General features: G+C 34.9%; 2 protein-coding genes across 3 annotated transcripts; one reads left to right on the top strand and one right to left on the bottom strand.

Annotated features, from left to right (window-relative positions):
* Positions 1–3,217, top strand: LOC105628174 (BTB/POZ domain-containing protein). Its single transcript, XM_012209541.4, has 2 exons — positions 1–1,065; positions 2,179–3,217. The coding sequence occupies exons 1-2, from the start codon at positions 484–486 to the stop codon at positions 3,127–3,129; spliced, it is 1,533 nt and encodes a 510-aa protein (XP_012064931.1). The 5' UTR covers positions 1–483; the 3' UTR covers positions 3,130–3,217.
* NRPC1 (nuclear RNA polymerase C1) lies at positions 3,156–27,236 on the bottom strand. 2 transcript variants are annotated; one of them, XM_020676836.2, is made up of 28 exons: positions 27,218–27,236; positions 26,755–26,855; positions 26,450–26,579; positions 26,147–26,296; positions 25,319–25,493; positions 24,054–24,241; positions 23,856–23,965; positions 23,652–23,754; positions 22,262–22,474; positions 22,022–22,170; positions 21,806–21,947; positions 21,576–21,716; positions 18,492–18,680; positions 17,456–17,672; positions 16,977–17,070; positions 14,933–15,167; positions 13,632–13,823; positions 11,715–11,813; positions 10,818–11,021; positions 10,433–10,735; positions 9,185–9,332; positions 8,929–9,080; positions 8,368–8,523; positions 8,177–8,290; positions 7,995–8,092; positions 5,499–5,703; positions 5,177–5,379; positions 3,156–3,484 (listed from the first exon to the last, which is right to left on the bottom strand). In XM_020676836.2, exons 2-28 carry the CDS (start codon positions 26,832–26,834, stop codon positions 3,433–3,435), a joined length of 4,242 nt encoding a protein of 1,413 aa, XP_020532495.1. In that variant the 5' UTR covers positions 26,835–26,855; positions 27,218–27,236; the 3' UTR covers positions 3,156–3,432. The 2 variants fall into 2 exon arrangements, with proteins under 2 accessions (XP_020532495.1, XP_012064930.1); XM_012209540.4 differs by lacking the exon at positions 27,218–27,236 and adding an exon at positions 27,044–27,203.
* Between the last annotated feature and the right edge of the window lie 197 nt (positions 27,237–27,433).

Raw genomic sequence — 27,433 nt, 5'->3', positions numbered from 1 at the left:
TAGATAGAAAGGCACGTGAGTGCACGTGCAATAAGAGTATATTGTCTCCTTATTCTTTAAAAAAACAACCGTTTTTTCAGGTTTTTAAAGAGACATCATAATTACCCACACTGTTGGTCACCACTTGTTGCTATTATTCGACTGCGGATCCAAAGTCCCCACCTTTCTTCGTTTTCTTTCTTGGATTCTTCCACTTTCTCTTACAACATCGGCTTTCCCGGTAACCCATTTGCTAATTTTCCCGTCAAAAATAAAAAAAGAAAAAGGTTCCTAATAGTACAGGGTTTCCTGAACTTGATACTGATCATACCTACCTTTCTTCATTTTCTTTCTTGGATTCTACCCCTTTCTCTTGAACAATCTACTTTTCCGGAAAATAACAGTTGATTTTCGAGGGAAAAAAGAAAGATCCGAATAATACAGGGTCTCTTGAACTTGATACTGATCGTAACCATTTCACTAGCTTCTTGTAATTAGATTGCAATGGCAGCATCAAGAGAGGTGTCAAATATGATAAAACAAGGGTTTATTTCAGACCAAACGCTTTCTTTTTCACCTTCGAGAACAACTTCAACAACCACAATTTCTAGGGTTTTAAACTCTCCCAATTCTAAGACCCTAATGTCTCCACCTCATTTCAACTCCAATGAGTCAACTCAACCACCAACTCGCCCGGGTCACCATCCAACTCTCTTCCAAATGATGTCCGAGGAGCAAGCCCTTGAGCAAAATCGCCAAAGATCTCAATCAAAAATTTCAAAATTGGTAAAAGAATTTGACAACTTGAATAATTGTGGGCTGGGATTGGGTGATGTGAGGCTTACAGTGATAGGGAAAGATGGGTACAGGGTTTCATTTGATGTGCATAAAAGGGTTTTGATGGAGAAGAGTGGATTCTTTAGGGAGAAGTTAAGAGATGGAGAAAAGGGTGTAATGCATTCAGTAGAGATAAGTGAGTGTGATGATGTAGAGGTTTACATGGAAACTCTTGTTTTGATGTATTGTGATGATTTGAAGAAGAGATTGTTGGGAGAGGAGGTCACGAAGGTCTTGCAATTGCTCAAGGTATATTACATAATATTTATACGCATTTTAGATGACAAAACTAAAAGTTAGTTCAGATATCCATTTTGTTTTATTTATGGAAATGCTAATTTTATGCCGACTGTGTGTTGTTTGTTCTTTTTAACGTCTTCAGGATTTTTGCTTGCTTTGAAATGCTTTTACTTTTTAGTTTGGTGATTGCACGAATTTGGGAAGAGTAAAATGAAGAAGAGATTGGAAATTGATGTTTTATATCTTCTTGTTTGATAGGTTGCTAATATTCTAATTATTAGGATAGGTTTCTCATCTTTATATGTTGGGCTTAATGTGTTTTGTTTTGTTGTTCGGTGACTCCACAATGTTTGGTTGCCAAGAATGCTGAGGAAAGTGGGAGAAATTGCACTTTATGTATTAGCTTGGTTTGTAAATAGAAGGAAAAACTAACCATTCTCATCAGAAGAATGAAAACAGTTTCCGGAGTAGATTTGGTTGGCAGTTAATGGATTGAACATTTATTTGGTTGCAAATTTAACAGTTCACAATGGAACCAAATAATGTGTTATGATCTCTACTTGTGGTTCTGTGAAACATTGTTTTCTGCATACTATTACTTTACTGCTAGCAGACTCTGATTTCATGGCCATGAGAATTGCACACGTGTATGTTGCAGAATAGATACAAATCATAAGAAATAATAAAGGCTTTTAAAGAGCCGAAAGGGATCAGACTGGTCTAGCCTTTAGCAGCCTAAGAGCAACTCCTCTTTGTCCTAGAGCAGAGTTAGAATAGTAGGGGTTTAGGGACAGAATCAACTGCACATTTATCCAGTATGCTGCAATCCAAGCGTGAACTAGGAGCTGCAGATTAATCGGACTCTATCAATTCCGACTGAGTTGAATATGAGATTCATTTAAGAAGAAAATAGTAAAATGATGTACAAAAAATGTCTTCTCTTCCTCTGTTTTTCATCTGGGTACTTCAAATTGCTCTACTTTGTGGCTTAATTAAGGAAGTAACTTCAAAAAATGTGAAATGATGTATTTTTCTCCTCTGTTTTTCATTGCTGGTTTCTGCTGTGCCAAAGAGTTTGAAATATTCATTAAAAAAAATCATAATATTAGTGCCTGGTTGTAGGTATCTGCAGCAATCATGTTTGATGTTGGGATTATGTCATGCTTAGAATATTTGGAAGCTGTACCATGGTCTGAAGATGAAGAGGAAAAGGTCATATCTTATCTCGGTCAACTTCAGCTTAATGACTCAGCTACTGAAGTTCTGCAAAGAGTATCGTCTGAATTATCTACTACAAATGCTGATGATATCTTCCTTAGACTGTTGAACGGTGTCTTACAAGCCAAAGATGATAAAGCTCGCAGGGAAATGAAAACTGTAATTTCTAGATTATTTAGGGAAGACTCATCTGATAATGATAGTAGGCTTGATGTTTCTAAAAGTACACTTTATTCTCTCTGCCATGGATGTCTTAGTTCGCTCGTCTTCTGCTTATCTGAAGCTACATGCATGGATGATGCCAAGCGTGATAGAGGAGGTTTAATGAATGAAATAGCTCGAGAGGCTGAAAATTTGCAGTGGATTGCTGATATTCTAATTGATAAAAAAGCAGCAGATGAGTTTGTAAAACTATGGGCAGACCAGAAGGAACTTGCAAGTCTCCATCCAAAAGTTCCTACTATCTACCGACATGAAATCAGTAAGATTACAGCGCAACTATGTATTGCCATTGGGAGAGGACAAATCTTGGTGCCAAAAGAAACTCGGTTTTCGTTGTTGTCTACTTGGTTGGAAGCCCTTTATGAAGACTTTGGATGGATAAGGAGGGCTTGTAAATCCGTGGATAAGAAACTGGTTGAAGATGGATTAGGGAGAACAATTCTTACCCTTCCATTGCTGCAGCAACAAGCTATTTTGCTAAATTGGTTTGATCGATTCCTTAACAAAGGCGATGACTGTCCTAATATCCAAAGAGCGTTTGAGGTTTGGTGGAGAAGAGCTTTCATCAGACAATATGTAGGAGAGCAGAACAATTCCCAGTTACAAATAACTGTTTGTGATTATCCAAACTGAAAGGTATTCTCTTCAACAAAGCCATATAAAGTGGAAAGCCAAGTGTATATATATTTAGTGATATTCTTTTGTCAGCTTATATCTGATACTTTCAGACGATCCCTATGGATATGTGTGCTTGAAGCAAGATCCAAAACCCACACATTTTCTTTTCAGAAAAAATTACCTTAAATTACATAAGAAATTTAATACATAAATCAGTCTAGGTTTCTATATACATTATCTAACCTTCAGCAAGCAGATGGATGGTAATGGATGTGCACTCAGTTGCACTGCAAGATGAACTTTGAAATCTAGAACTCTTTAAGCCATGATAGGATCTAATCCTTTTGTCAGCATTGGCCGTGGATCAACCCTGCAGAGAAAACACTATTAGCTAAAGTTTTGTTGGTGGATGATGTAAATTGGTTTACTAGGCATGTCATGATTTAAGTCTTTCTAAAGAAGATTTCTCCATCACAAAAACTTTTATCAAGTTGATGTTTAAGCAATTCAGATCATGCAAATCAATATACATGACCTGCCCGGAATGCACCACTACTTTCCTGATTCACTCTTATGTTCTCTTAATAATCTGAAAGAGTTGAAGAATCAAAAACTGTTCAAGAAATAACATGCATTCCTCCAAATTCTGGAATACCCATGATAGCCCTTCTATTTGTTATCTGTGTGATGTTGATTAGTCCTGGAAGGAGCCCTTCTATGGAAATTTAGGATTTCTGCCAACTTTTACTATATAGCTATAGTTTCCCAGCCAAGTTAAATAATTTCTGACGAGATGCGCTAAGGTCAAGGGAATGTCCTGGTTCACAGTTGCAAGGCGCATGCACACCTTTGAGAGGCGAGTCACAGAAGTAATGGAACTAGCTAGATAACTACAAATTGACATCATATACTAACAAGAGAAACATTTTGTAGTCAATAATCTGTCGTTTTGAATTAACAAGCTTCTCCTAAATATATGATCTCTTACCAAATTATTACTGCTAGAATGAAAACAATTACATACTGCATCCCAAGGCAAAGGATTAAAAGAATAGTGGAAGATGAAAAGTACCATAATCCGTGTATAAAACCAAAAAACAAAAACATGAATATTTATTTCTAGGGTTCTTAGAAGTCAGTCCAACAAAAAAATAAAAAAGAAGAAATAGATGACTTGGAGAGAATAAAATATCTGACAAGAGAAGGAAGAGTAAGAAGTGGCTAGAGGATGGAGGAGACACCAAAAGAAAGAAGGATCAAAAGAGGGAAAGAGAGGAGAGATTGGAGAAGAGAAGATAAAAGGTATCTATTTCTAAAAATGGGCTAATGACCAAAAAACACCAATTTTTTTTTTAAGTTGCAATTGTACACAAACTTTCCAAGATAGACTATTTTATCAAAATTAAACTACCACTTCTTACAATTGAGGAGAGATTCAAGAAAGTTATGCTAGAATTGAGTTTGGGAATGAGTGATTAGAAAAAGAGTATTTCATTTTAATTATGATAAAAAGGTGTGCACCAGCTACGAATTTATAAAAATTAGTGTAAGTTAGTCTATTTTGGAAAAGGTTTGGTACAATTGAAGTTTTTTTTTTCTGAAAAGATTCGAGGTTTGACCGACGGCTCAATAGGGCCAGGATTTGAAGTGGAAGGGCTCGACCCCTGTTGAACCGCCTTTGATTCGGGGGCGCTACTTCCCTCACTATCGAAGGGAAAATGGATGTACTGCTTCCAATTTCTGGTCATTAGGCTTTTATCAATTAAATATTTTAAAAATTTTTAAAATATGTGAAAGAAGATGTGTAAATTTTAAAAATATGTGAGAAGATGTGTAAGTAAATGTGTAGTGATTGAACAAAGCACTCTGAATAAAGGTAACACCATCATTTCTCAAATATCATTGATCAAGTAAACTTGTCACCCGACTAACAGTATGACACATGATTCCGAAGATGTGAGGCTTCATGGTAGATGTTGTTTCGTTTAGCAAATTGATTTCATTTTGTCCACGATAATCATCATCAAAATCGAACAAGAAAATAGAAGGAATATGTTTTTACCTTTGTTGTACTTTGAGTATTCCAGTGCCTAGCCGCATCGGGATGCCCATTATGATGCATTCACTAACTCCCTCAATCCTGTCATCTCTCCCGTGTACAGCTGCAGTATACAGATGATCCGATGTTTTTTCAAATGAAGCCAACATCAATACACTCTTGTCCATCTTTTGAATACCAAATCTTGTGATTCCAAGAACTTCACCCTGTTACAATATCAGTCAAATCAAATTTCCTTAGAAATAAATGTCTGGAAAACAAGAGCCAAAACCAAATCTGTCAGCGATAATTCTCAGTGAAAAATCAAAACGGCTACAAAAGTTACCTTAAATGTCATTAGATCTGCTAAAAGCATCATGTGACGTGTGTCAATGCTCATGCCATGACCTTCCATGACATTTTTTATCTCATCAATGATGCACTTTCTGGCAGCCTCAATTCCAAGATACTTAAAAATTTCCATTACATGATTACTTGTTGTTTTGCGTCCATCCACTCCTTCAGTTCCCATAACTTCTTGAAGACCCATGCTACAAAGATTTACATGACATATGGTCAGGTTTATAAAAATATTTCAGATCATACTCTCTAATGACAACATGGAATACAATCATAGGAACAAGGGCATCTTTTGGGAAAATCAAATATTTGTCATCTCATCATGTGCAATACTCCAGTATTCTACGAATTGTTCAACTTTCTAGGGCATCTTTTGGCATAATTAAACTTAAATAGCTAAGGTCCACTCATTTATTTTCAAATCAATGACACTGCTTGATAATTGCTATATAAAGATGAGCAACCTCAGTAGTAAGACTTGATTGTTGTTATCATTAACTTTGGGTTAACAGCACTCAATTAACAGCATCAATTTCAGCAGAGTAAATGAACTTCAACTTTTTGCAGATGAATCACCAAATTTAATTTTCACTTCATAAAGTCATTGTGGCATATCCAGCGAATCATTGCTGGTGATATGACTTGGCAACCTATTGGAACTCAACCTAATAAGCCTTGTTGGGAGAGAATAGTTTCAGGCTTTCAGCTGTTACTATTCCACTTTGCATTGCCTAGTTTGAGTAAATAGGCACTCTGGACTCCCATGACAGATTTCTAACTGGATTGTAGTTCTGGTGACCTCACTGAGACAACATTAAGCTTTGGTGATTTTTCTGCAACAAACTAAAGTTACCACACGAGTTAAATGCTTAGTTGAATAATCACAAGTGAGATTTAACCTATATCAATCAGAAATTTAATTTCTTTGCTACATTTCCTCCCTCCAATCTTTCATTTGAAATTTTCTGATCCACATTAAAAGAAAGGATGAGGAGGGAGTGAAGGAGAAACGTAATATATATATAAACACACAATCACAAGTGTTCATTTCACAAAAGGAAGATTGGCTTGCTAAGGGCTTCGATCATCCTGTTATAGCTTCTATTCAAGCAAACAAAACATATTCCTTCATGTAGACATTTGTTATAGATGAATAGTAGAAAAGCCTTCACAAATATAAAATTTTATTCAGAAACAAGAAACTGGGCACTGAGGACAGGCCAATAGATTATCTGCCCTCCATTGCTCTTGTGGAATCTTGTCAGCAAAACATTGAGCAATGTGTGAAAGAGTAAATAATACCTGGCATTTCAATTCTGTCACGATGTTCTACATGTAATGTACAAGGAGCTTGATTAATCCACAACTTCTTAATTAGGGAAGATTTTCAAATTTAGTCCAATTCTTAAACATAAATGTTAGGAATGTATTTAAAACAAGTTTTCACAAGGAATTTAAAATCTAAGATAAATTGCATTCTGACAATATGTTCAGTTCCTTGGAGCTTCAGCAGCAGTTGCAAGACAAAGATAAAAAGCAGTGATTATTGTATTAGGCAAACCATTATAAAAACATGATTTCTAAGGAGTTATATCATCTAAGCAATTAATGGCTTTTATATGAACTATAAAAGATGCATGCCACTACCAAATGGTAAGCAAAATGTTTTAATTGCTATGATGGTTGGTCCTGACATCATTTTATGGAACAATCAGCTTCCTCCTTAAACTTTTACTTTCAGTGCCTTGACATGGTACCAAAATAATGCCATTGCTACTGAGTAATGCTTCATTGGTCTCATTTCCCCACATTTGCTATGATGCCTCGACTTTAGTGCCCACGTGCTTGCCAAATCATTCACAATGAAGAAATTTGACAACCATGCAAAGTTAGTTTACATGCTTCATTGTGAAGCAAAGTAAACCGACTTACATTCCTATACATATATAGTATTGAACATTTGATAGAGCTCGGAACCAAAGGGGTGAGCAGGGCCCGGGTGAGACAGAACAAGGGGCAAAAAAGGCAACCAAGGCAGCTTGGATAGCTCATCTGGATGGAGATAAAGAGAGCTTCAGCTTTCAGAGATTAGGGTCTCCACTCTTGGTGCAATTAATTGGGTTCAATTAATTGCGGGTATCCTTTAGCATGGGTTGTCTAACACATGGTCCTTCAGTGTAGGTTGCCAAACACTGGGTTTATCAAAAGTGGGTTTTACTCTCGTTTATTTTGCTTGAGGAATCTAGTGGGGTGATAGCAATTGTTTGATGTTCATGTGATGGTATACAAATATTGTGGGATATTGAATGGGGACCCTCAAGGGAAATCGCAATATTTTGTATGTATTTTTTTATTCCCAAATCATCTATATTGCATAAAGACCGGAAACTCAAATGGCAAGGCACAGGAACTAGCCAAAACAAAAACATTGATTTATAAATAGTTTAACGGATAAAACACGTTGTATCTGTAGAAAACTAACCCTTCTACAAACATGTTGTAGGTTGGGAGCTCTTGAATACTTGCTTTACCCTCACGCTTTTTTTGGGCAATAACAGCACGTTCAACAGTTTTTATGCCCTGTCATCCAAAGACATGGTAAATACACATGCTACCAGCAATACTAAGTGAGAAAATGAAACATAATCTGGAAAGTTCTCTCACCTTTACTGTAATTGATGGAAGCATATTTTTAAGAGAATGGAGCTCAAAATGAACTTTTTCTCTATCACCCAGGGGAATAACTTCCAACTTTCTAATATCCAATACCTTGATATTCTGCATGTAAATATAGCCATGGAATGTTTAACCTGTAATTCACAAAATGTTAAGAATTACTATATAATATTTCTTACCTGTGGCTTTAGTTTAGTTCTTGGAGTCTGTAAAATGGATTCCCTCACAGTGTTAGCATCCAGAGATAATTGCGCCTCTTGAATTGTTTTCATGTCAAGTGTAACCACTACAGATGCTGATCTTGAAGTCATTACAATTTTGATACTCTTAGCAATCTACAATATGATAAGGAAATCAGATTAGCAGATAGATTTGAAGTAAATGAAGAAAAAGCAAGAAATACCTTCAAATATAGAGCAGACGACTGAAACACAATTTGCTATATAAAAGAAATTTAAAGCTTATTTTGAGGATATAATATTACAAGTGCAATACGACACTGGGACTCACAGAAGCTCCAATATATGAGAGATAGACTAATTGTAGTAAATGAAGATAAAACAAAAACCATAATTGATGTTAGAGAAAAGCACTTTAAATATCTGAAACAAATAATAATATGCAAAAATCAAGAATTCCCTGAGTTCCAAACTTCAAAAAACATAATACAAACAGAACTTGTCAAGAAGACTAACTGAAAAGGCAGCGCTTTAATGTCTGCTTATGAATTAACTGCATACCTGGCCTAAAACAGTTTTTTCAATACGAGTTTTCACAATTCTGGCAGCATTCACATTAGTATTATTCTCAAGCTCAGTAGTAATGATAGGTGTACTGATCTTTTTGGCCCCATTTATTATTTCTTTGATGCGAGGAACTCCTTGTGTGATATCTAAAAAAACACTAAGGAATCAAACTGAAAACCCATTTATATCCAGATCTTAGAAGTAATTAATAAAGTGTTAATTGTCAGTCAAATGAAATCAGCAAGGATACTCATGCTTGCAACTCCAGCAAAGTGAAAGGTCTTCAATGTCATTTGTGTCCCTGGCTCCCCTATACTTTGAGCCCCAATTGCACCAATTGCTGTACCAGGTTCAATTCTTTTCCAAAGATAACGAACAATGCAGGTTTTCAGAAAGACCTATAGTTTGATTATAAATCACACACATATAGTTAATGTCACTATAAATCATAAGTGAAGAAAATGATATATTTTTAAACATCAAGCAAAAAGCTACGGCTGGAAAGAAGAGCAGGAAAAATAAAGTCATTAAAACAAATAACAATTCCAAACCAAGAGCTACCAAAGGCAAAAGCTGTAAGGCTCTGATGAGCCGAAAGAATGTCAGGAACACATTTGTTATTATGTATATATATGTTGACTTGTATAAATGTTTGGCATTGTGCTTTGAAGGCAAATGACAATGCCAAACTCCCTCATATTCTTTTGCTGGTAGAACTGAACCTAGAATTACTTTTTCTCCACCCTATTACCAGCTGAATTGGAAATGAAGGCATGCAAAATAAGTCCTAATGTAATTGCAATAACTGACAGAATTAAGAGCAAGAACAAGAATCTCTCTTTTTTTTTTTCTTTACATCCTTAATTTCAACACCTTGAAACAGCATAACTAGTTAAACATAGCATCCCTTGAGCTAGGACAATGATCCAGATGATTTTGATGCCATCCATTATTTTCTTGCAAGTCATTAAGTATTCCTGAATTAGAAACAGAATAAGCACGTGGACATCCAATTTTCTCATGACAAACTTTCCTCTAATGACTTGAAAATCTCAACTTCGTCTTCTATTGATATTGCTTTATTTTCTTTTTAATTTTCAACATATTGCACCTGGAACAAGGAGAAAAACAAAGTTTTCTTAACTGTGAGACCAGAACTAGACAATAGCTAGAAGAAAATTTTCATCAGGCTCGGGCGCCAACTTCCCCATAGGCCCAATTCCTAGAAAGCTATGCCTTATTCCACTTTATCAGTCTCAGTGATCCACAGTTACTCAGCTGATGTTCTACCTCATCAACTAAAAAGGGTAATGCGTTTGTAAGCATAACTATTCTCTGCAAATTATTTTTAGTCTTCATCTCATTCCAACCTATATGGTTCTATAAACGTATAGAGCTACAAGAAAAAAGTTGTAAGTAAAGCACCAAATGATCAATAAAACAATAAAAGAAAGAACAAAATGTCAGTCATAATTAGCATTAAATAGTAAATACTGACCTCCAACTGTCTTTTGGTAATACCATATATTTTATGTGCCAGTTTCTCTATATTAGTAGTATTTCCTCTTACGCCTCCAACTTCTTCCATATTTTCAGAATTTTGCTCCTCAACACCATTGTCCAATTTCAACATCGTTTCCAATCTCTTAACATGATTTCCCAGGAAGAAACTGAGGTTCTGTTTGAAGGCTTCAGAACAAACGCTATCAAAAGCCTTGTCATAATCATCCAGCAAAGTTTTCACCCAGCTGGAGATATCTGAAGGAGATAAGTAGTCCCCTTCTCCAGCAGGACAGGTGGCCTATAAATTCACATTCAGCAGTTGTTTTCAATGTTTCCAATAGTTTTAAATTCCAGATAATTAGAGAGGCAAAGCTACAAACCTTAACTTTCATGAACAAGCGATCAAGATTCAAAGGAACTCCGCCTTTTCCTTCCATTTTTGCAGGATCCAAGCCATCATCTCCATAAACAAATTGAACTACAGATCCATTTGCACTTAGTACTTTATTATCATAATCAATAAACAAGTCCTCCAAACCCTTTATGAGTCGACGAGACATGTACCCTGTGTCAGCTGTTTTGACCTGCAGTGTTAAAGAAAGTCAACTATCTATTGTAAATAGGCTAGCATGATCTTAGGGATTGAATACATAGGGTTTCATAAATAGGTTGCAAACACTTGTATATAATAGTGTACTCACCTCACTAATGATATATAGAATCATTCATCAAAGATTATATGCAGCAACAACAATTTAATAACATCTTCAGCATCTTAAGATAGTAAGGAAATCCCAGTTTCCTCTGCTCTTCCACTCCATACCATCCATATTATTGAACTAAGATGGCAATTTCAGCACTCAGGATAAACAATGTTACGGGTGTGAGTGTGAGTGAGTGTGTATATGTGTATGTGTCTGCGTGTGTGTTTGTGTGTGTGTGTGTGTGTGTGTGTGAGTGTGTGTGTGTGAAAGAGAGAGAGAGAGATACTACATACGCATTGCACTATCACTGACAGAGATTAGCAATTTGTATTACATATAAAGAATTTCCAAACAAGCATGATCAGTCTTTTAACATTGTAGTTTGTTCTCTAGAGCTGTTTAATAATATGCAAGAGTTTAACTACAGTTTCTTCAGACTTGCTCAAATTTTTCTTTAAGTCATTCCATGACTTGGAGTCGTTGGCTTTAAAAGGTTCCACCAATAGAAGATGAACAAGTGAACATGTGATCAATCTAAATGGGTAAGGAAGCAATAATGAAGATTATCCATACCGCAGTGTCCACAAGACCTTCTCTGCCACCCATTGTATGGAAGAAAAACTCAGTTGCCGTCAAACCACTATAGAATGAATTAGCAACAAAGCCTTTGGCCTGCATAAGAGCAAAATCCATGACAATTTTTTTCATTGACAAGTACTTTAAAGAATACAAGTCGAAACACTAAGCATTTCCAACAGCTAATATTGTAAACAGATCAAATGTAAAATTATAGAAAGAAAGGTGAAGATATAAGTTTAAGATTCTGTACTTTTCTTTCTCCCAGTTGTGCATGCAATAAACATAGGTGGTAGAGTGCAATCAAATTACAAAAACAATGATTACAGATCATTAGCAAGCCAGGTGCATCACATATCCAAATCAACATTCAAGTTCCAGCGTGATTTCGACTTCAGATTATCACAATGAGATCAACACAGAGAAAAAGAAAGTCTTTCAAAAGCTATAGGAAGTTTCACCAATGGTATCATTTAATTATAGTCTCAATAAATAGTCAAAGACATTTAGAAAGACCATTCAGAAAGACACGACAAATACTTACAATGACAATAATAGTTAATTCTGGTTTTCTTACAATGAAACTTGAAGTCCAAATATTGAACCAGGACAAGAAAGACAGGCGGGATAGGAGCGTAAAAGGCAATTCTGTTGCTCATACATTAGAAAAAGCTCTTTAAAAATAGGTATCAATCACAATATTGGCCAAGGTTAACAATATTCAGTGGCACAACTATGGAATTATCAAAAATTAGAAAATGAACTCACATTCATGAGTACACAATTATGTAACTAATCATTAAGACCAGATTATGATAATCCAGTCACAATTGAAATATTAAATATGCATAAATCTTTCTTAATTATTTTTTTTAATAGCATTGGAGCAAAAATATTTAGGATTTTAAATTCATTTTAACATTATTAGATATGAAATCAAGTTTTTTTTATATACATGGCTAGCGCCCCTTATCACAATTTGATAATTAAACAAAAGAAGTGCCAACAAGGATTGACAATTAAAATGCAAGATTAAAAACTTTGAAAGTGCTTTATGTTAATTTGTAGCCCTTATTATGCAAATGGGTAGTTAAGAGAGAAGCCAATAAAAGATTAAAAGAAGGCTCATTAGACAACGCGTAATTAAAAGAAAAGGCCCATTAGACATTAGGTTATAAGAAAAAAGAAAGAAAAAGTCTATCCAATTGCCTAGGTGCAGCCCCACACATGCCCCACTCTTCTGTCGCTCTTCTTCTTTTGCTTCTTTGTTTTTTCCTTTTTATTTTTACCTTTTCCCAAAATAAAGGAAAAGACCATTCTGTTAATAACAATTCCGCATCAGTACTGTTGTATTAGCCACGTCAGACAGATACAAGTGTATCCAATTGCCATCATGAAACTAAATCACAAAACGGTTGGCTTAAAATCCAATATATATCAGTTGATAAAAGGCATATTCAACTGACTTCTAAAACCACGTGTAGAAATACAGATTACTTATTAGCAGGAAAAGGAAAAGGAACCTATTCTGCCCAACAGAAAGAAGCTACTTTCAGCCACAAGTATCACTGAACCCTTAATCTGCATGAGATATTAGCATAAAGATTACTAACAAAAGCTCCATTTAAGTAACAGAAATCAAGTTAAACTCTAGCTCCATGCCACATGGGCTTGGTATCTGAACCCAACTTCAATACATCGCAATAGTATCTGATCTGTTTCAATTTCTAAGTTCTAACAATAGCTATTCCAGGAAGTACCAGGGTAGACATTTCTGCAGATGCGATAATATCACTCTAGGCAGCTACGTATTTTTGGACAGTTGAATTACATGACGCCTCCATATGATTCAGGTTTCACACCAAAATACAACAAAAGAATAAATGATAAATTGAGGAAGGAAATTGAACTTACTGCAGGGGTTTTGGATTTTCTAGGGAAATGAGGAAGGCTTCGATCCATGAATCCATCTGGCGCACGACGACCCCCAACTGATTGCTGACCAACACATGCAATCATCTGGCTGATATTGATAGGGGAACCTTTTGATCCACACTGTGACATGATCAATGGACTGTTTCTCCAATGTAATTCTTTCATGCATACCTACAAGAAGAAAGTAAAATTATTGCTGGGATTTACGAGGTGCCTCCAAAAGCCAACAAAAATAAACTTGATGACTTGCATCAAAAAGAAATTGACTTAAAGCAAATAATGATTTAGTCTTTCAGTAATGAATTTCAAAAGCAAAAGCCAGATTATCAGTCAACATAACTGACCAGTTAAGCTGAAAAACGAAAAACAAAGTTAAAAAGAGTTAACAGAGCCAAACAGTTCAGTTTTTCAGTTTGTATTTTTGCTGTTTTTAGATTGGTTTCAGTTTTACCATCCAAAAGTTCCTTAGTTTACCAACTGAACCATTATATAGTAGGATCATGAAATATTTGTATCAACCACTCTATGTAGCTTGAGGTGGAAAAAAGGAGAAAAATTACTCTCCTTTCCACTCTCCCTCTGAAGAGAAAGAAAATGAACGCCGAACAAGATAACAAAGGGGTTTGTCCTTCATTTTCCTTCCTTTGCTCCTTCATACCCTCTAGCCATGCATAGTGTTTGCAATATCTACACATTATCAATTTGAACCCAAGTTTTTCCTTTTTTTTTTTTTTTTTGACTTATCTCACATACTTCCCTGCTACCCTTGCTGTCTATCCCTCCCCAAATACTACGCAATGGAATTTTTTTTTTCCCCTATTTTCTTCTTTTTCTTTCTCCCTTGAGGACTGGTCAAATCTAGCAAAAAAAAAGCTTTAAAAGTAAGATCTCAATTCATATTCTCATTCTCCTCTCTCAAAATAAATCTTTCCCTTCATCAATGTCTTCAGATAGTAAAACAAAATTAAATTGATTACTCAACTGGTCATACGGTTAACCAAAACCTTGAATAGTCTCTCTCAATGGTTTAGTGTTAAATCAGCATTGTTTGTAATAATGTTATTGGTTCAGTAAGAAATAAAAAGATGCATGTTAGGAACCATAAGCACCCTTGCCCTGCAATGCTAGATCCATATAAAGAAATTTAAAAAAAAAAAACAAAAAAAAAGAAAGAAAGAAAGAAAGGCAGAAGATTATGTATGCAATTAATAAATATCCTCACAGAAACAGTCAAGACATTCACATAATGAATCAAAATTTAAAAGAGTCCAGATCCTCACATCACCAGCTTGTTCTCGAAGCTTGTTTAATGTTTCAGTTATTTCAGCTTCCAATGTCTGAATGGCATCACAACCTGGTTTAAGTGCAAGCTTTCCTTCATTGTATTCCTGTATTAGTTTATCACAATGTTGATAGCCATTTGAAATTGTTTTTGCTTTTTCATCAATCAGTTTTTTTCCTGGTTGGACATCATCAATCCCAATTGAGAAGCCATGATTTCCTATCCATCTAGCACTGCATTTCAAGGAACAATCACATCCAATCAACCGAAAAAAAAAAACCTGTAAACATAATATTAACATATGCAATTTGTGATTGTGATTGTACTACATACCAACAACCTAAAAGAAAAGATAAGAAAATACTGCAAATAATTTCTTTACATCCTAGAAAGTATGTAGTTAAGGCAAACTACTAAACTTCTAACCACTTTCCGTATTTATACTTTTTAGTCCCCAACTTTTGTTAAAGGCACAACACTTAATCCCATCTGCAAGCTGTTAGTCTGTTAGTTCAAAAATATTTCGGCTTGGTCAAAGGTGGAGGTGCATCACCCTAATGACATTCAAAGACGAAATTGTCTCTAACACACTCTCATGATGAAAATATTGAAGAAGGGAAGTTTATTTTTCGGTCACTTGTTTGGATAGAATCCTAAGGAGGGACGAAGGATAGTAGTCTTATTATAAGGAAAATTATAATTTTGCCCTCAACTTTTTGGAACAAAAAGATTAGAGGGCTAGATGATAATTTGAACTTTTTTTCACGTCTAGACTATTTTTAACTTCTGTACTAATTTCTTTCCTATTGTATCCCACACCATTCTCTACCACTACAATTTTTTTATTCATTGAAACATCACCTATTCCATTGTCTATTGCACCTATTAATTTGCCCAGTCAGGTTTCTTCCAGAGCAGCATCATAGTTAAACTACGGACTGTCCAGTTTACCTCATAGTACTTGTCACATCTGATATCTATTATCTCCAACGCTGCTCTTCTAAACCAACAGACAAGCAGGTCCCACAGGTTGGAAAAATGTTTTTGAGAGAAAGGTGACCAAGTGCTATTCATATTATGAAATTTGCTTGGGTTTTCAAAAAGGATCACGAAAAAGTGTTATTAGAGGACTATAAAATCCTAACATTCAATTTGAGGAACATCCTAAAACCTTAACTGAAATAAACAACATGTGCATCAGGCTACAGAGAAGGACATAGAATCATATGTTGTTTGGTGCTCAGATGAAGGGTTAACCATACATCATCGCACATGCCATTCTCAACACACAGAATAGGATGAAAAATCTTCAAATGGGCTTATTATTATTACAGAATCTGAGGCACAAAATGCTATATTCATTATTAAAGTTCCAAAAGCAAGCTCCACTTTAAGAAATTTTGAGAGCCTCCAAAACACCAATGATGTGTTTTCTGAAGTTTTCCTTCAGCCTTCTTACCTCTTAAGTACATATTCTTTCTTTTTTTGCAGGTTTTTCGCACTACAAATTTTCCTTATGCATACATGTAGTTCCATTTTCCTGTCTTACTTTCTGCATTGCAATGTCCATGCAGAAAAGAAAACCCTGAAGCTTACATTTATGAATTTTTCATATTTCTGTCGCCAAATGTAATTATTGCAATGACATTCAACCCGAACAACTAACCTAGTTTTCTTTAATCTCAACCGCCAAATCCTTAATTTTCAAACCTGCATGTAGGCATATTCCTCAAACTTTCCCAAGTCGAAAGGTTGAATTAACCTTTGCATAACATAAAAAAGTTGGAAGCCCCATTGGAGCAAAAAAAGGGAAAATCAAATTAATCAAAATTTCCATTCAGGAAATAAAATTCCAGTGTAAAACATCATAAACCTGCCCATCCAACAACACCAAGCAAATAATACGAGTTCAATGTAAAACAAGATATTTAAATTCTGATATGTGAACATCAAAAGATAATCTCAAAACTAAAATTCATTGCAGTTGAACCAAAATAATGAGGAGGAATTTGCTCATTGAAGGACTTGTGATAGACAGTTACCTCAACTTAGCTAACCGATTCATGCAAATAGCAGCTGCATGTGGATTGTAGTCTCTGAGAAGAATAGAGTAAAGTCCATCCTTGTTGCCATTTCCTGAAAAAATATTGCTTATATAAGAAAAATAAAATTCTCCACCAAAACTGTGTTTCAGAAACTGGATCAGACCAAAGATTGGTTCCATATGGTCAATTTTCAATACTGTTAGCTTTTTAAATATACAGTTATCTTAGACCAGCGCAACTCTAGCTAGTTTACTTGAAAGGGACTGCAGTGCTACAGAAACAGGAGACTAGAAATTGGGAAGTAAAGCAAATCACTTCTGAATTTTCTAAGTCAATCATAGTTTTCTCTGATAGTTGCTCTTTTAAAGTGCATATTCATTTCTTTGAAATAAGATAAAGCATACCTCAAAAAAATAATAAACATCACACAAGATTATCAATTCTACCAACCATTTTGGATGAACAAGAAAACTTACCTATAGTAGCCTTTCCCAGCTGTCCAGAGATTAGCTCACTATTTCGAATATAAACAAAACCATCGTTAGGGCACATTGTTTCTTTTTCTCTTTTATCTCCTGGTTTAGGTTTGGAGTATATCTTCTCCTTAACAGTGAGATTCAGGTAGACTCTCACATTTGCATTTGGACGAAGTAGGACGCTGAATAATTGTTTACCAGTCCAAAGCTCTATTGGCTGCGCAACAAGAACTTCAAAATCATAAAAGGTAGAGGAATTTTCGGACAACCAAAACATGATAAAAGGATATGATTCTACTGAAAGAGAATGATGTTAAATCAAATCTCTAGCATGCTTAAACAGATCAGCACATTTTCCTGATCACCGAACTGTGAATATCAACTAAAATCTAAATGAATTCCACATGGATCCAACAATTTATGAAGGGGCTTAATTTCACGTTTTCACCAAGGGCCATTTAAATTATCTCCAAATTTCAGCACAATCACTACACTTCAATTCATATTAGCACACATAAGTCACTTTGATTTCGTTTCAAATAAATTCTATGTTGCAAAACTTCTGTAAATATCTTAACCAAAATTTTTGAGCATTGACAGAGAAAAAACCTTATTCAGACAAACTTAAAGCTGAATGATTCTGCTGATCCAAGTTGAAGTTTAGATGACCAAGTTGACAAAGTAGCAAGTTCAATAATCACTGGTGAAATTAAGCCGCTTAAGGTGCAGGTGTGTGTGAGGCATTAATCTGGAGTGATTTTGTGTCAAGCTGCTCAATTTAATTGTGAGACATGAATCCTTTTCTCATTCCAGGCCTTAGATGTTGCAATGCGTAAATTACCAATATAAAATTCAATCAGGCCCTTTTAGACTCAATTACCATCATGAAAAAACAACAAAGAAATTAACATCTAAAAGCCCTAAACCAGAAGGAGATGAGGAAACCTCACTTTTAGAATTATTAGAACAAACACTGACACACATATATATTGTTAAAAAAAGAAACCAAGGGAATATTTCATATCTATAATCTAACCTTGAGTATTGCAGGTGTTGGCAAATCAATAAGATCCATGCCATCATTCATATAAGAGCACATAAGTGAAAAAGCAGCACGGTCATAAAAAGTGTCCTTCCTTGTAATGAGAAAAGATGAAGTTAGAAAATCTTGTGTGGAAGCGACCAAGATCTCTCCATTTTTTGGCGTGCATAGATTGTTTTGAACCTGAGGAACACACATAAAATCTCAGACAATTATCATAATGTTACAAGAAAAGCAAAACAACATATGAAACAATGTAACCGGTCCAAGAAAGGCTCATGAATAATATTTAACACCACCCAACTATTATTTACAACTATGGCCCACTGTTTACCAAGAGAGCTAGAGGGAGACAGAGAGACAGAGAGAGAGAGAGATGTATATTCCAGAAAGCATCCTTCAAGTTGACTCTGATATTCACTATGAAACAGCACCTTAAACATGGGGGCTTGTTTGTTAAATTATAATCCAACTCATTATGTAACCATGAGTATAATGCTTTTTGAAATTTCTATTTATGCTAGTAGGTTATGCTGCAATTAAATGGTATAGTAATTACTAGAGCAATGCCGCTGAATTTGTTTTAATCTGGTATTACATATTTGGGGAATTTTCTTAAATATAAAACAACACCAAGATGAAAACAAGCATAAACAATCAATGGAATTTGAAACAATTGATAGCTAAAGGTATAGTACTAGACAATGGGAAATTAAAATGGCCACTAGAAAAGCTTTAAAAGGAAAGCAACCAACATGCACAGTCTAGAAAATTCCATTGGCGTTCAAAACCTGAAAGAAAGCAAGAACTGAGCTTATTCCCTAATGGATGTGTAGATAGAAGGGGAAAAAAACAAAATGAAAAATAAAAAAGACCCTAAAGCTAAAATGATAAAAATAAACTCCAAAATATTGCAAAAGTGAGAAAAAAATTAATTTATATATCTATATGTCAATAAGAATTCCATAAATTGAAGGAATTCAGTAAACAGTTACTTTACAGCAGTCAAATGTGTCATTTTTCATGAAATTGAACAATACCAAATGTGATTGAATCATGGTGCACTATTGGATCAGTGGGATCATTGTGCCCCCACTGCAGATCCTACTTTTTTATGCTGTCCATTTCATGCACAGCACACCTTGGAAAAAAAATCAATCACAAAAATGGACCAAATCATTTAAAAATTAAAGTTGCCGTTAAAAGGAGGACATCACAATCAAGGAAACAGGAACCAGGAGGAGGAATCTTGACGCAAAAGTGCCAAATAAGGTTAGATCTGACTCTTTGCTTTGTCCCGCTGCCAATTACAAAAATTAATTGACAACAATGAAATCAAACCATGGATTCAATATCTATATTTGACGTACTTATGCTCACTATTTGTTCTTAATTTGTTGAACTCCTTCAATACCTATTCATTAATGATTTCAGCAATTTAAACTCATTTGTTCAATACCAGGCTGCAGTGGCTATGTACTGGCTGCAAAGGTTGCATAAGGGCCCATCAGAAACAGCCACAACAGCAACTGCAGCCACAAGTGCAAGTTAAAATCCATGGTTAGCATACCCTAAATAATGTTGGATAACAATAGCCAGAGCACCTTTTCTTTCCCATCCAGCATTTTTGTGCAAAAACTAACACAATTTAAACAGTGTAATCTAGAAGTTTAGGAAGTGAGTAAATGTGTGTTTGTTTAGTTGTGATGTGTGCTTTAACTAATAGTTTTGAGTTCTGACAACTACAGGCTTGTTTAATTGTGGAGAACAAGGCATAATTCCAGAAAATTATTCCAAGAAAACTAGAAAATGGAGCTTGGTGTTCAGTTGTAAAAATTTTCTGAATTGAAAATTAGAAATCAATTTTCAAGTTTTCGAAATTCATGTTAACCCTTGAAATTAAGAGTTATGACTTGATGTGGAAAATATGCTTGTTTTCCATTTCTTCAGCATTTCTTTGTTGGATTCAAATCTTGGAAACAGCATTTTGTATATTATTTCATATGTAAATGCTTTTTCTTATTTTTCAGAATTTCTTTCAATTTTAATTTTAATAAAGAAGTGCTGTATAAAAAATTTTTTGTAAGTTGAAATGTTACACTCAATAGTTTTATTATAATAGCCATGGCAATTTCAGAATTGAAAAAAAATATCTTTTAGGTTAAAAAAATTAAGAAATTCAAGTGTGGAATTATTATGTATTCACTTTCAAATAATTAGTGTTTTTAATAAAATAATAGTTTATTCAATATAAATATTCTCACAAAGTCAAAATGGAAAACAAAGAATTGGATAATTAAACAAATGAACCTGTTTCCTAGTTTTTCAATTTTCAATTTGAAAAATAGAAAGATAGAAATTGGAAAATGGAAAAGAAAACTAGAAAATATAAGCATAAAAAGTTTCCAGGCTAAACAAGGCCATAAAGTTTTCACGTTTACCAATAAAAATGCACAGGTTGATCATTGATGGTCATTGACACTTTATGAATGTTTACTAGACATACAAGCTATGAGAGGAAACTCAATTTCCACACGGTTGAATTCCAATATTACAAACAAACACTCAGCGAAATTACTTAATTGATTAGCGATGGGGTATTTTTCTATAAATAATTCTATAATTCAAACTTCACAGATTAAATATTAAATTAAAAAAAAAAAGTGAAAAACGATAGGTTATGAAGAGAACCTAATGTACTACATTATGGTGCATTAAATTCATTTCCCTTCACTGAAAACTGTACAATTACTGAGTTTCTTACTATGTAGAGAGCACATATAGTTCAGGAATCAAATGTATTTGGAGATGAAGTCATCAGCGCACAAACTTAAGGAAAATGTGTATTTGGAATGGAGTTTCTATCTCATGCAAATTTGAAAGTATATCAACATCATCCAGTAGTGTAGAGGGTTTAAAATTCAAAATAGATATCATCAAAAGAAATGAGGATTGATTGAACTAGAAACATTAATAGCTGCTGCAGGCTAAAAGTGAAACATTAACTTGGCTCCTAAAATGTTATAGTTCTCCAAGCATGAAAATATAAATGACCTTAAAATCTGAGAAAGAACTTACCCCCATCAGCAAAAGAGCCTCTGTTCGAGCCTCTTCTGTTTGTGGGACATGCATGTTCATCTCATCACCATCAAAATCAGCATTATATGGATTGCAAACAGACTCATTAAATCTCAATGTTCTCCAAGGCATAATTCTTGCCTGATAGAATAAAAAGAAAACTCAATCGAATAGCAGAAGAATGATATTTGATATAATTATAATATACTTTATCTAAAATTAACAATCACCCTATGGCACATGATAGACATTCGATGCAAGCTTGGTTGTCTGTTAAAAAGAACGACGTCTCCATCTTCTAAATGGCGATCAACTATGCAACCAATTTTTAGTTCCTCAGCAACACGTTTTCTGTAATTACCTATCAAAACCCTGTATAGCAAAATAATGAATTCCAGATAAAAAGAAGCATTTATCCAATCGAAAGCTATGGTAAGAATACGAACTTTTGAGAACCATCCGGATATCTAACCATCTTTGCACCTGGGTATTTGTTAGAGCCATTACGGACACACTGCCTCAACTTCTCAATATTGTGGTTCGAAACACGTTCAGGATAACTTAAAATCTTAGCCATATGGATGGGAACTGCCACCTATTAACCCATAGACTGTTATAGCACAAATAAACAAAAGGAATAAATAAACAAGCAGACAAGCCATTCATGGTGCAGTAGAACACCTAACCTCAGTAATTTTCAGATTAGGGTCTGGTGATATGACAGTCCTGCCAGTATATTCAACACGCTTTCCACATAAATTCCCACGAAACCGACCAGTCTTTCCTTTGAGGCGCTGAACAAAGCCACTCAATGGCTTTCCAACTTCAACATTATTTGGAACACGTACATCACTATTTACATAGAGTGCAACAGCAGCTTGAAGACCATCCCAAGAATCCTACACCAAAATCTTCAACATGAGCACAATGCAATAATACCCTGTGAAAGGAGTCTGGGAAAATAACATACTATACATTTGAGATGAACTTATCTTAACGCAGCATGAACATTGACATTAAGAAAAGAAACCACTAGCCAAATGTGAACAGAGTGGTTGAATCATTTAACACATATATTTACATGTATATAATAATTGGAATAGATGGTGAAATTAATTGCCAGGTCTAAGACTAGTTATGATCATATGAAAGTTTCAATTGTTGCTTTTTTTTTTATTCATTGGAGGTCGAATTGTCTGAATAACATTGTAGGTTATACAACAAGAGGTAATCCAACTCTCATCAAATTAGTGAAAGCTTCTATGATTGGGAAGACTCCAACCTAAGACCTCCCACTTCTCATATATTTATAAGAAGTGGGAAGACCAATCATTATCGGATATTGCTGTAGCTACTTACGATAAACAATAAAAATTCAAGTTTGCTCAGGAAATCAAAAGTAGAGAAGTTTGGCTCTGATTTTCACTAATGGAGACATTTGAAGTGAGAATACTTTTAGGCAATGGAGGTGGAAATCAAGTGGTAAAGTGAAAGGTCAGAAAGCAAAAAGAGCTCTTTAGTTATTCATGAATAGGGGTGTAAATGAGCTGAGTTGGGTTGCAAACTGTTCGAGCTCGGCTCGAAAAAGTTTAGCTCAAATCAAGCTCGAAAGCACGTCGAGCCTTATCGAGCTCTTATATATACATATATATGATTTTATTTTAGGTTACTCGAGCTTAAAATTTTTCGAGTTGAACTCGAGCATCAAGTCGAGCTCGAGTCAAACTTGAGCTTTCATCTAGCCGAGCTACATTCTATCGAGCACAGCTTTGAGCCTGGCAGGTTCGAGTTCGGCTCTGCTCATTTACACCCCTATTCATGAACTTACAAGATTAGCACATGTGCGCGCGCGCAAACACACACACACACACACACAAAGTACCAAAAAGCAAAGGGAAGTGATAATTACCGCTCAATAACATATGTGTCAATGTATTGACAGGTCAACAAAGTGAAAGAATCAACCTGATAGAGATCACTCATATGACCATTGGGTTATACTATCCATTATCTAACACCCAACAACTATTGAAACTTTAAAGTGTTTAAACACATTATCGAGATCCTCTATCATACCAGATATTTGTTTGCACTTCTCCTTCCTTCCAGCAACTCCATACGAAGGCTAGCATTAGCCTGGATAATTTGTTTTAACCTCTCTGTGATGTCATTTTCATTGCTGTAATAGAAACATATCAATCTGTAAACATCAAATATGATCATGCTCCCAAAAGAGCATAGCAACTAAAACAAATAGAGCAAAATATATATTGGAGAAACCTCTGTGTTTCACCCATTACAACAGAAGGTCGGATTGATAAAGGTGGCACAGCAATGTTTGTAATGATGAGTTTCTCAGGTCTATCACGCAGACCAAGCACTTCACAATCCTGTAATGCAAGAGAGTGGCATTATAAAGTGGAAAGAAGCATAAGCAAAGACAAGAGTTTATCAAATCAAATTGCCAGAAAAGCATACCTCCTCAGGAATTCTTTCAAAAAGAGAGAGAACTCTGGCAGGGTTGAGGATATATGTAGCTGGACTAATTGGTGCCCGAAACTCTTTTGTATGTGAAATTGCAGATTTACATTCTTCCAAATAGCCATCAATTAATTTTCCACGATCATGAATAATGCTTAGAGCAGACCCTGCCTTCTTGACCATACCTGAAAATCAAAATCTCAAACTAATCAACACCACGTTGCAAACCATAAACCTGTAAAACCCTCTAATACACACTACTATTATCCACTTCGAAAACAAGCTAGCAAATATTTCCCTTTCAAAGGTCATGAAATATTCTCTCTCGGATAGATGAAGTTTCCTTATGCAAGGATGAACAGGAAGTGTATTGCATCTTCAGCACTTCAAATCTGATGTCTTTGTTGCCAGAAACTTCCAGCAACCTGAACTAGTGGAAGCTTATCAAACATGTCCTAAATTTAAATCCCAGCGAAAATCATAGAAAACCTCTTCAAGCCTGTTTATTTGACAAAGAGCAAGTTCCTTTATCAACCACAACCTCCACAAATCCTAAAGCCTAAATTCCCCAAATCTAAACCATCACAAAACAACACCTAGGAACAGCAATGCTAGGATAAATGCCATAATGCATTTTGAATGGTTGAAAAGAATCAACAGCTGGAACATTAGGACTTAAATATATGTTGGAATATCCAATATAGATAGTAATTGCACAACCCATGACTGGAAACTACATCCATAACTTGAATAATTTAATTTCTCGGTTGAGCATTTGACATGTAACAACTGAAGCTCAGAAACTGAACGTGAGCAATCTTAGGATTTGGTTTCCAAGCATTCGACACTAATTACAACTACGCCAGCTTATTTACACAAACTCAAATGCATCTATGCATGTACGTACATTTGCATTCATATACACCTATCAATACAGAAACATGACCAGACCATCCTGCTACTGTATCCTAAATAACCTATATCCATGTCAACAGTCAAGAAAAAATGTAAAAGAGGGACAAGCTCGTTGTTGAAAAAAGCATGAAGTAATACAATCTTGACCAAGTTATGATTAAACATGATATGAATTTGGAAATTAAAAAAGAAAAAAGAAGGAAGAAGAAAGAAACTATCATAAAGAATCTCCAAGACATGCTATGGCCTTCTTCATGGATATGTTTGTAAAGAAGAACAAAGAGCAAGCTGCATCTATGTTAATGAAAAGTATCTCATCAATCAAGCATGAGAAGCAGAAGCAATACCATTCATATCTCCACATCTCATGCACCTCACTGCTTTATTGCTTGCCATTGCGCTACACTTTTTTACGATCTTCTTCACAAGATCAGTCCTCTTCAAATGCTCTAGATTACGGCTTCTCATTTTTTTCAAGTGCGCTTTACATTGTTTCTCATCAAAAAGTATGCGAGAACAAGACTGCAAAAAGTTCAAGGCACTAAGAACTAACATATTTGAGCAAGATAAGCAATGACAATACCTATTGGCTTAGCCATGAGCAACACAAACGTTTATATGCCATAATAAGGAAAAATGACTTCATTTAAGTTGAACAACCAGAAAATGAAAAAGGTACAGAAAAAAAAAATGCTCGGCATTGAAGTATTAGAAACAAATACATCTTTGAACATGGAATAATGGGGAAAGAGGACTATTCAGCAAAAGTCAGCAGGTAAAGATAATACCTGTTACTTACTACATCTGTGTTAACGCATCAATCTCAGAAATATGTAATTTTTAGAGAGACAGATGGAGAGTGTAGGCACAATGTATGAAAATGAAAAATTATGGAATTGATGGCTGGAAACTTTCAATTTATCTTAAATATAAGGTTATGAAATACGATTGATTGTTATGCAAGATGGAATGAAGTATTAGTACAATCAAGTATTGAAAATCTTCCATCAAATCTGACAAAATTTATTTAAGCACAGATCTGATAATTCACCACAATGCAAAAAGAACAAATCGCAAAAATAAAAACAATCATTGAATAAAAAAAATTACAAAAAGTTAAATGTTTTGCCATCAGACTTATAGCAAATAGGATAATATTTAAGCAATCTACTTACCTTACAAATGCACTTCAAAATGTCCAAAATATTGGTCATATACCCAACATTGAAAACTGGCAAGACAAGATTCAAGTATCCAAAATGCCCAGGACAGTCATTAAAATTTGCGCCACAAGTTTGACACATGGAATTTTTATTGGCAGGACCCTGAAACCCATCCACAAAAGAACATAATTTTCTTAGAATTCTTTCCTCTTAATGCTTATATTTACCACAATACGGTAGCTAATAGAGCATCAACAGAACCAAATTCATAAAAAAACCCAAAAGCACAAACAAAGGTAAGATGTGATGATATACCATGTGGGTGTCCAATAAACCTCCTTGAACAGGCTTTCTATTAGTGTCATAATATTGACCCAAATACACTTGACATTCTGCAGCTTTTACAATCTCATGTCCAGACATCAAGGAGAATTGTATACTTTTGCTGTATACAGATTAAATAGACACCCATTATAATCCAAATTAATCCAATAAAAAGCAATGCAATGCAATACAGAAGCATAGCAATAGAACATAATTAAAAGCACACAAAACATAACACGTAAATGAAATTTTTGTATCTTTAGATACAATAATAGATGAAAAGAAATATGACTAACATTTTTCGTGGGCCGACATCTTCGATGTAAGGATGCTTAGTGTAGACTATGTCTTGTTTTTTCGGCTGTGTCTTATGCATCTTTGATCAACACTGCTACTTCTGCAAAAAATCACACGCCAACCAAATCAAACCAAACCAATCAAAATAAATTGACATTAATGTATATAAGATAGAGAAAATTTATAGAAGAGATTAAATTAAACAAAAATATGTATAGAGATTCATAAAAGAAAATCAAGGTGCGTTTTTGTGAGTCTTTGGATAGTGAAGAGCAGAGGAGTTATTACAAAGAAAGTGCAGGCCTTCCTGGGATGACAAAAAAGATGGAGATGGAGGCGAAAAGGGTTTAAGGTTTTTCTGGTAACGGAAGTGAGGGCGGGAGGGTTTTGGGTTTGGAGATGGTGAAGTTGACAGAAGTGTCAGTTTGCAACTCCGTGGGAAAAAAGCGAAAAAATTCGAACCTAACCGAGGATCGAACTCGCACCTCGAGGAAGTGAAAGGAGTTTTCCACCACGACAAACTTATAGGGTTGACGTTGTTGCTTAATAAATTTAATATTAAGTTTGGAAAAACAAAATATCTTTTTTCCAGATAAAAAAAAAAACGATATGATCCAATCTACCATTGTTTACCTCCAAGCTGCCTAAGCTATTAGAGGTGATCAAACTTTAGAAAAA

Source organism: Jatropha curcas, chromosome 1 (assembly GCF_041381405.1).
Source record: "Jatropha curcas cultivar XTBG-Jc1 chromosome 1, XTBG_Jcur_1.0, whole genome shotgun sequence".
Lineage (NCBI taxonomy): Eukaryota > Viridiplantae > Streptophyta > Magnoliopsida > Malpighiales > Euphorbiaceae > Jatropha > Jatropha curcas.
Note: the sequence above shows the minus strand (reverse complement) of the source record. Positions and strands in the feature narration are given on the sequence as shown.

Coding starts and splice junctions, on each gene's coding strand:
- LOC105628174 (XM_012209541.4), top strand. CDS start 484: ATGGCAGCATCAAGAGAGGTGTCAAATATGATAAAACAAGGGTTTATT. Junction 1,066..2,178: donor AGGTCTTGCAATTGCTCAAG/GTATATTACATA, acceptor GCCTGGTTGTAG/GTATCTGCAGCAATCATGTT.
- NRPC1 (XM_020676836.2), bottom strand. CDS start 26,834: ATGCATAAGACACAGCCGAAAAAACAAGACATAGTCTACACTAAGCAT. Junction 26,580..26,754: donor GATGTCGGCCCACGAAAAAT/GTTAGTCATATT, acceptor ATCTGTATACAG/CAAAAGTATACAATTCTCCT. Junction 17,071..17,455: donor GCTGGGAAAGGCTACTATAG/GTAAGTTTTCTT, acceptor ATATTTTTTCAG/GAAATGGCAACAAGGATGGA.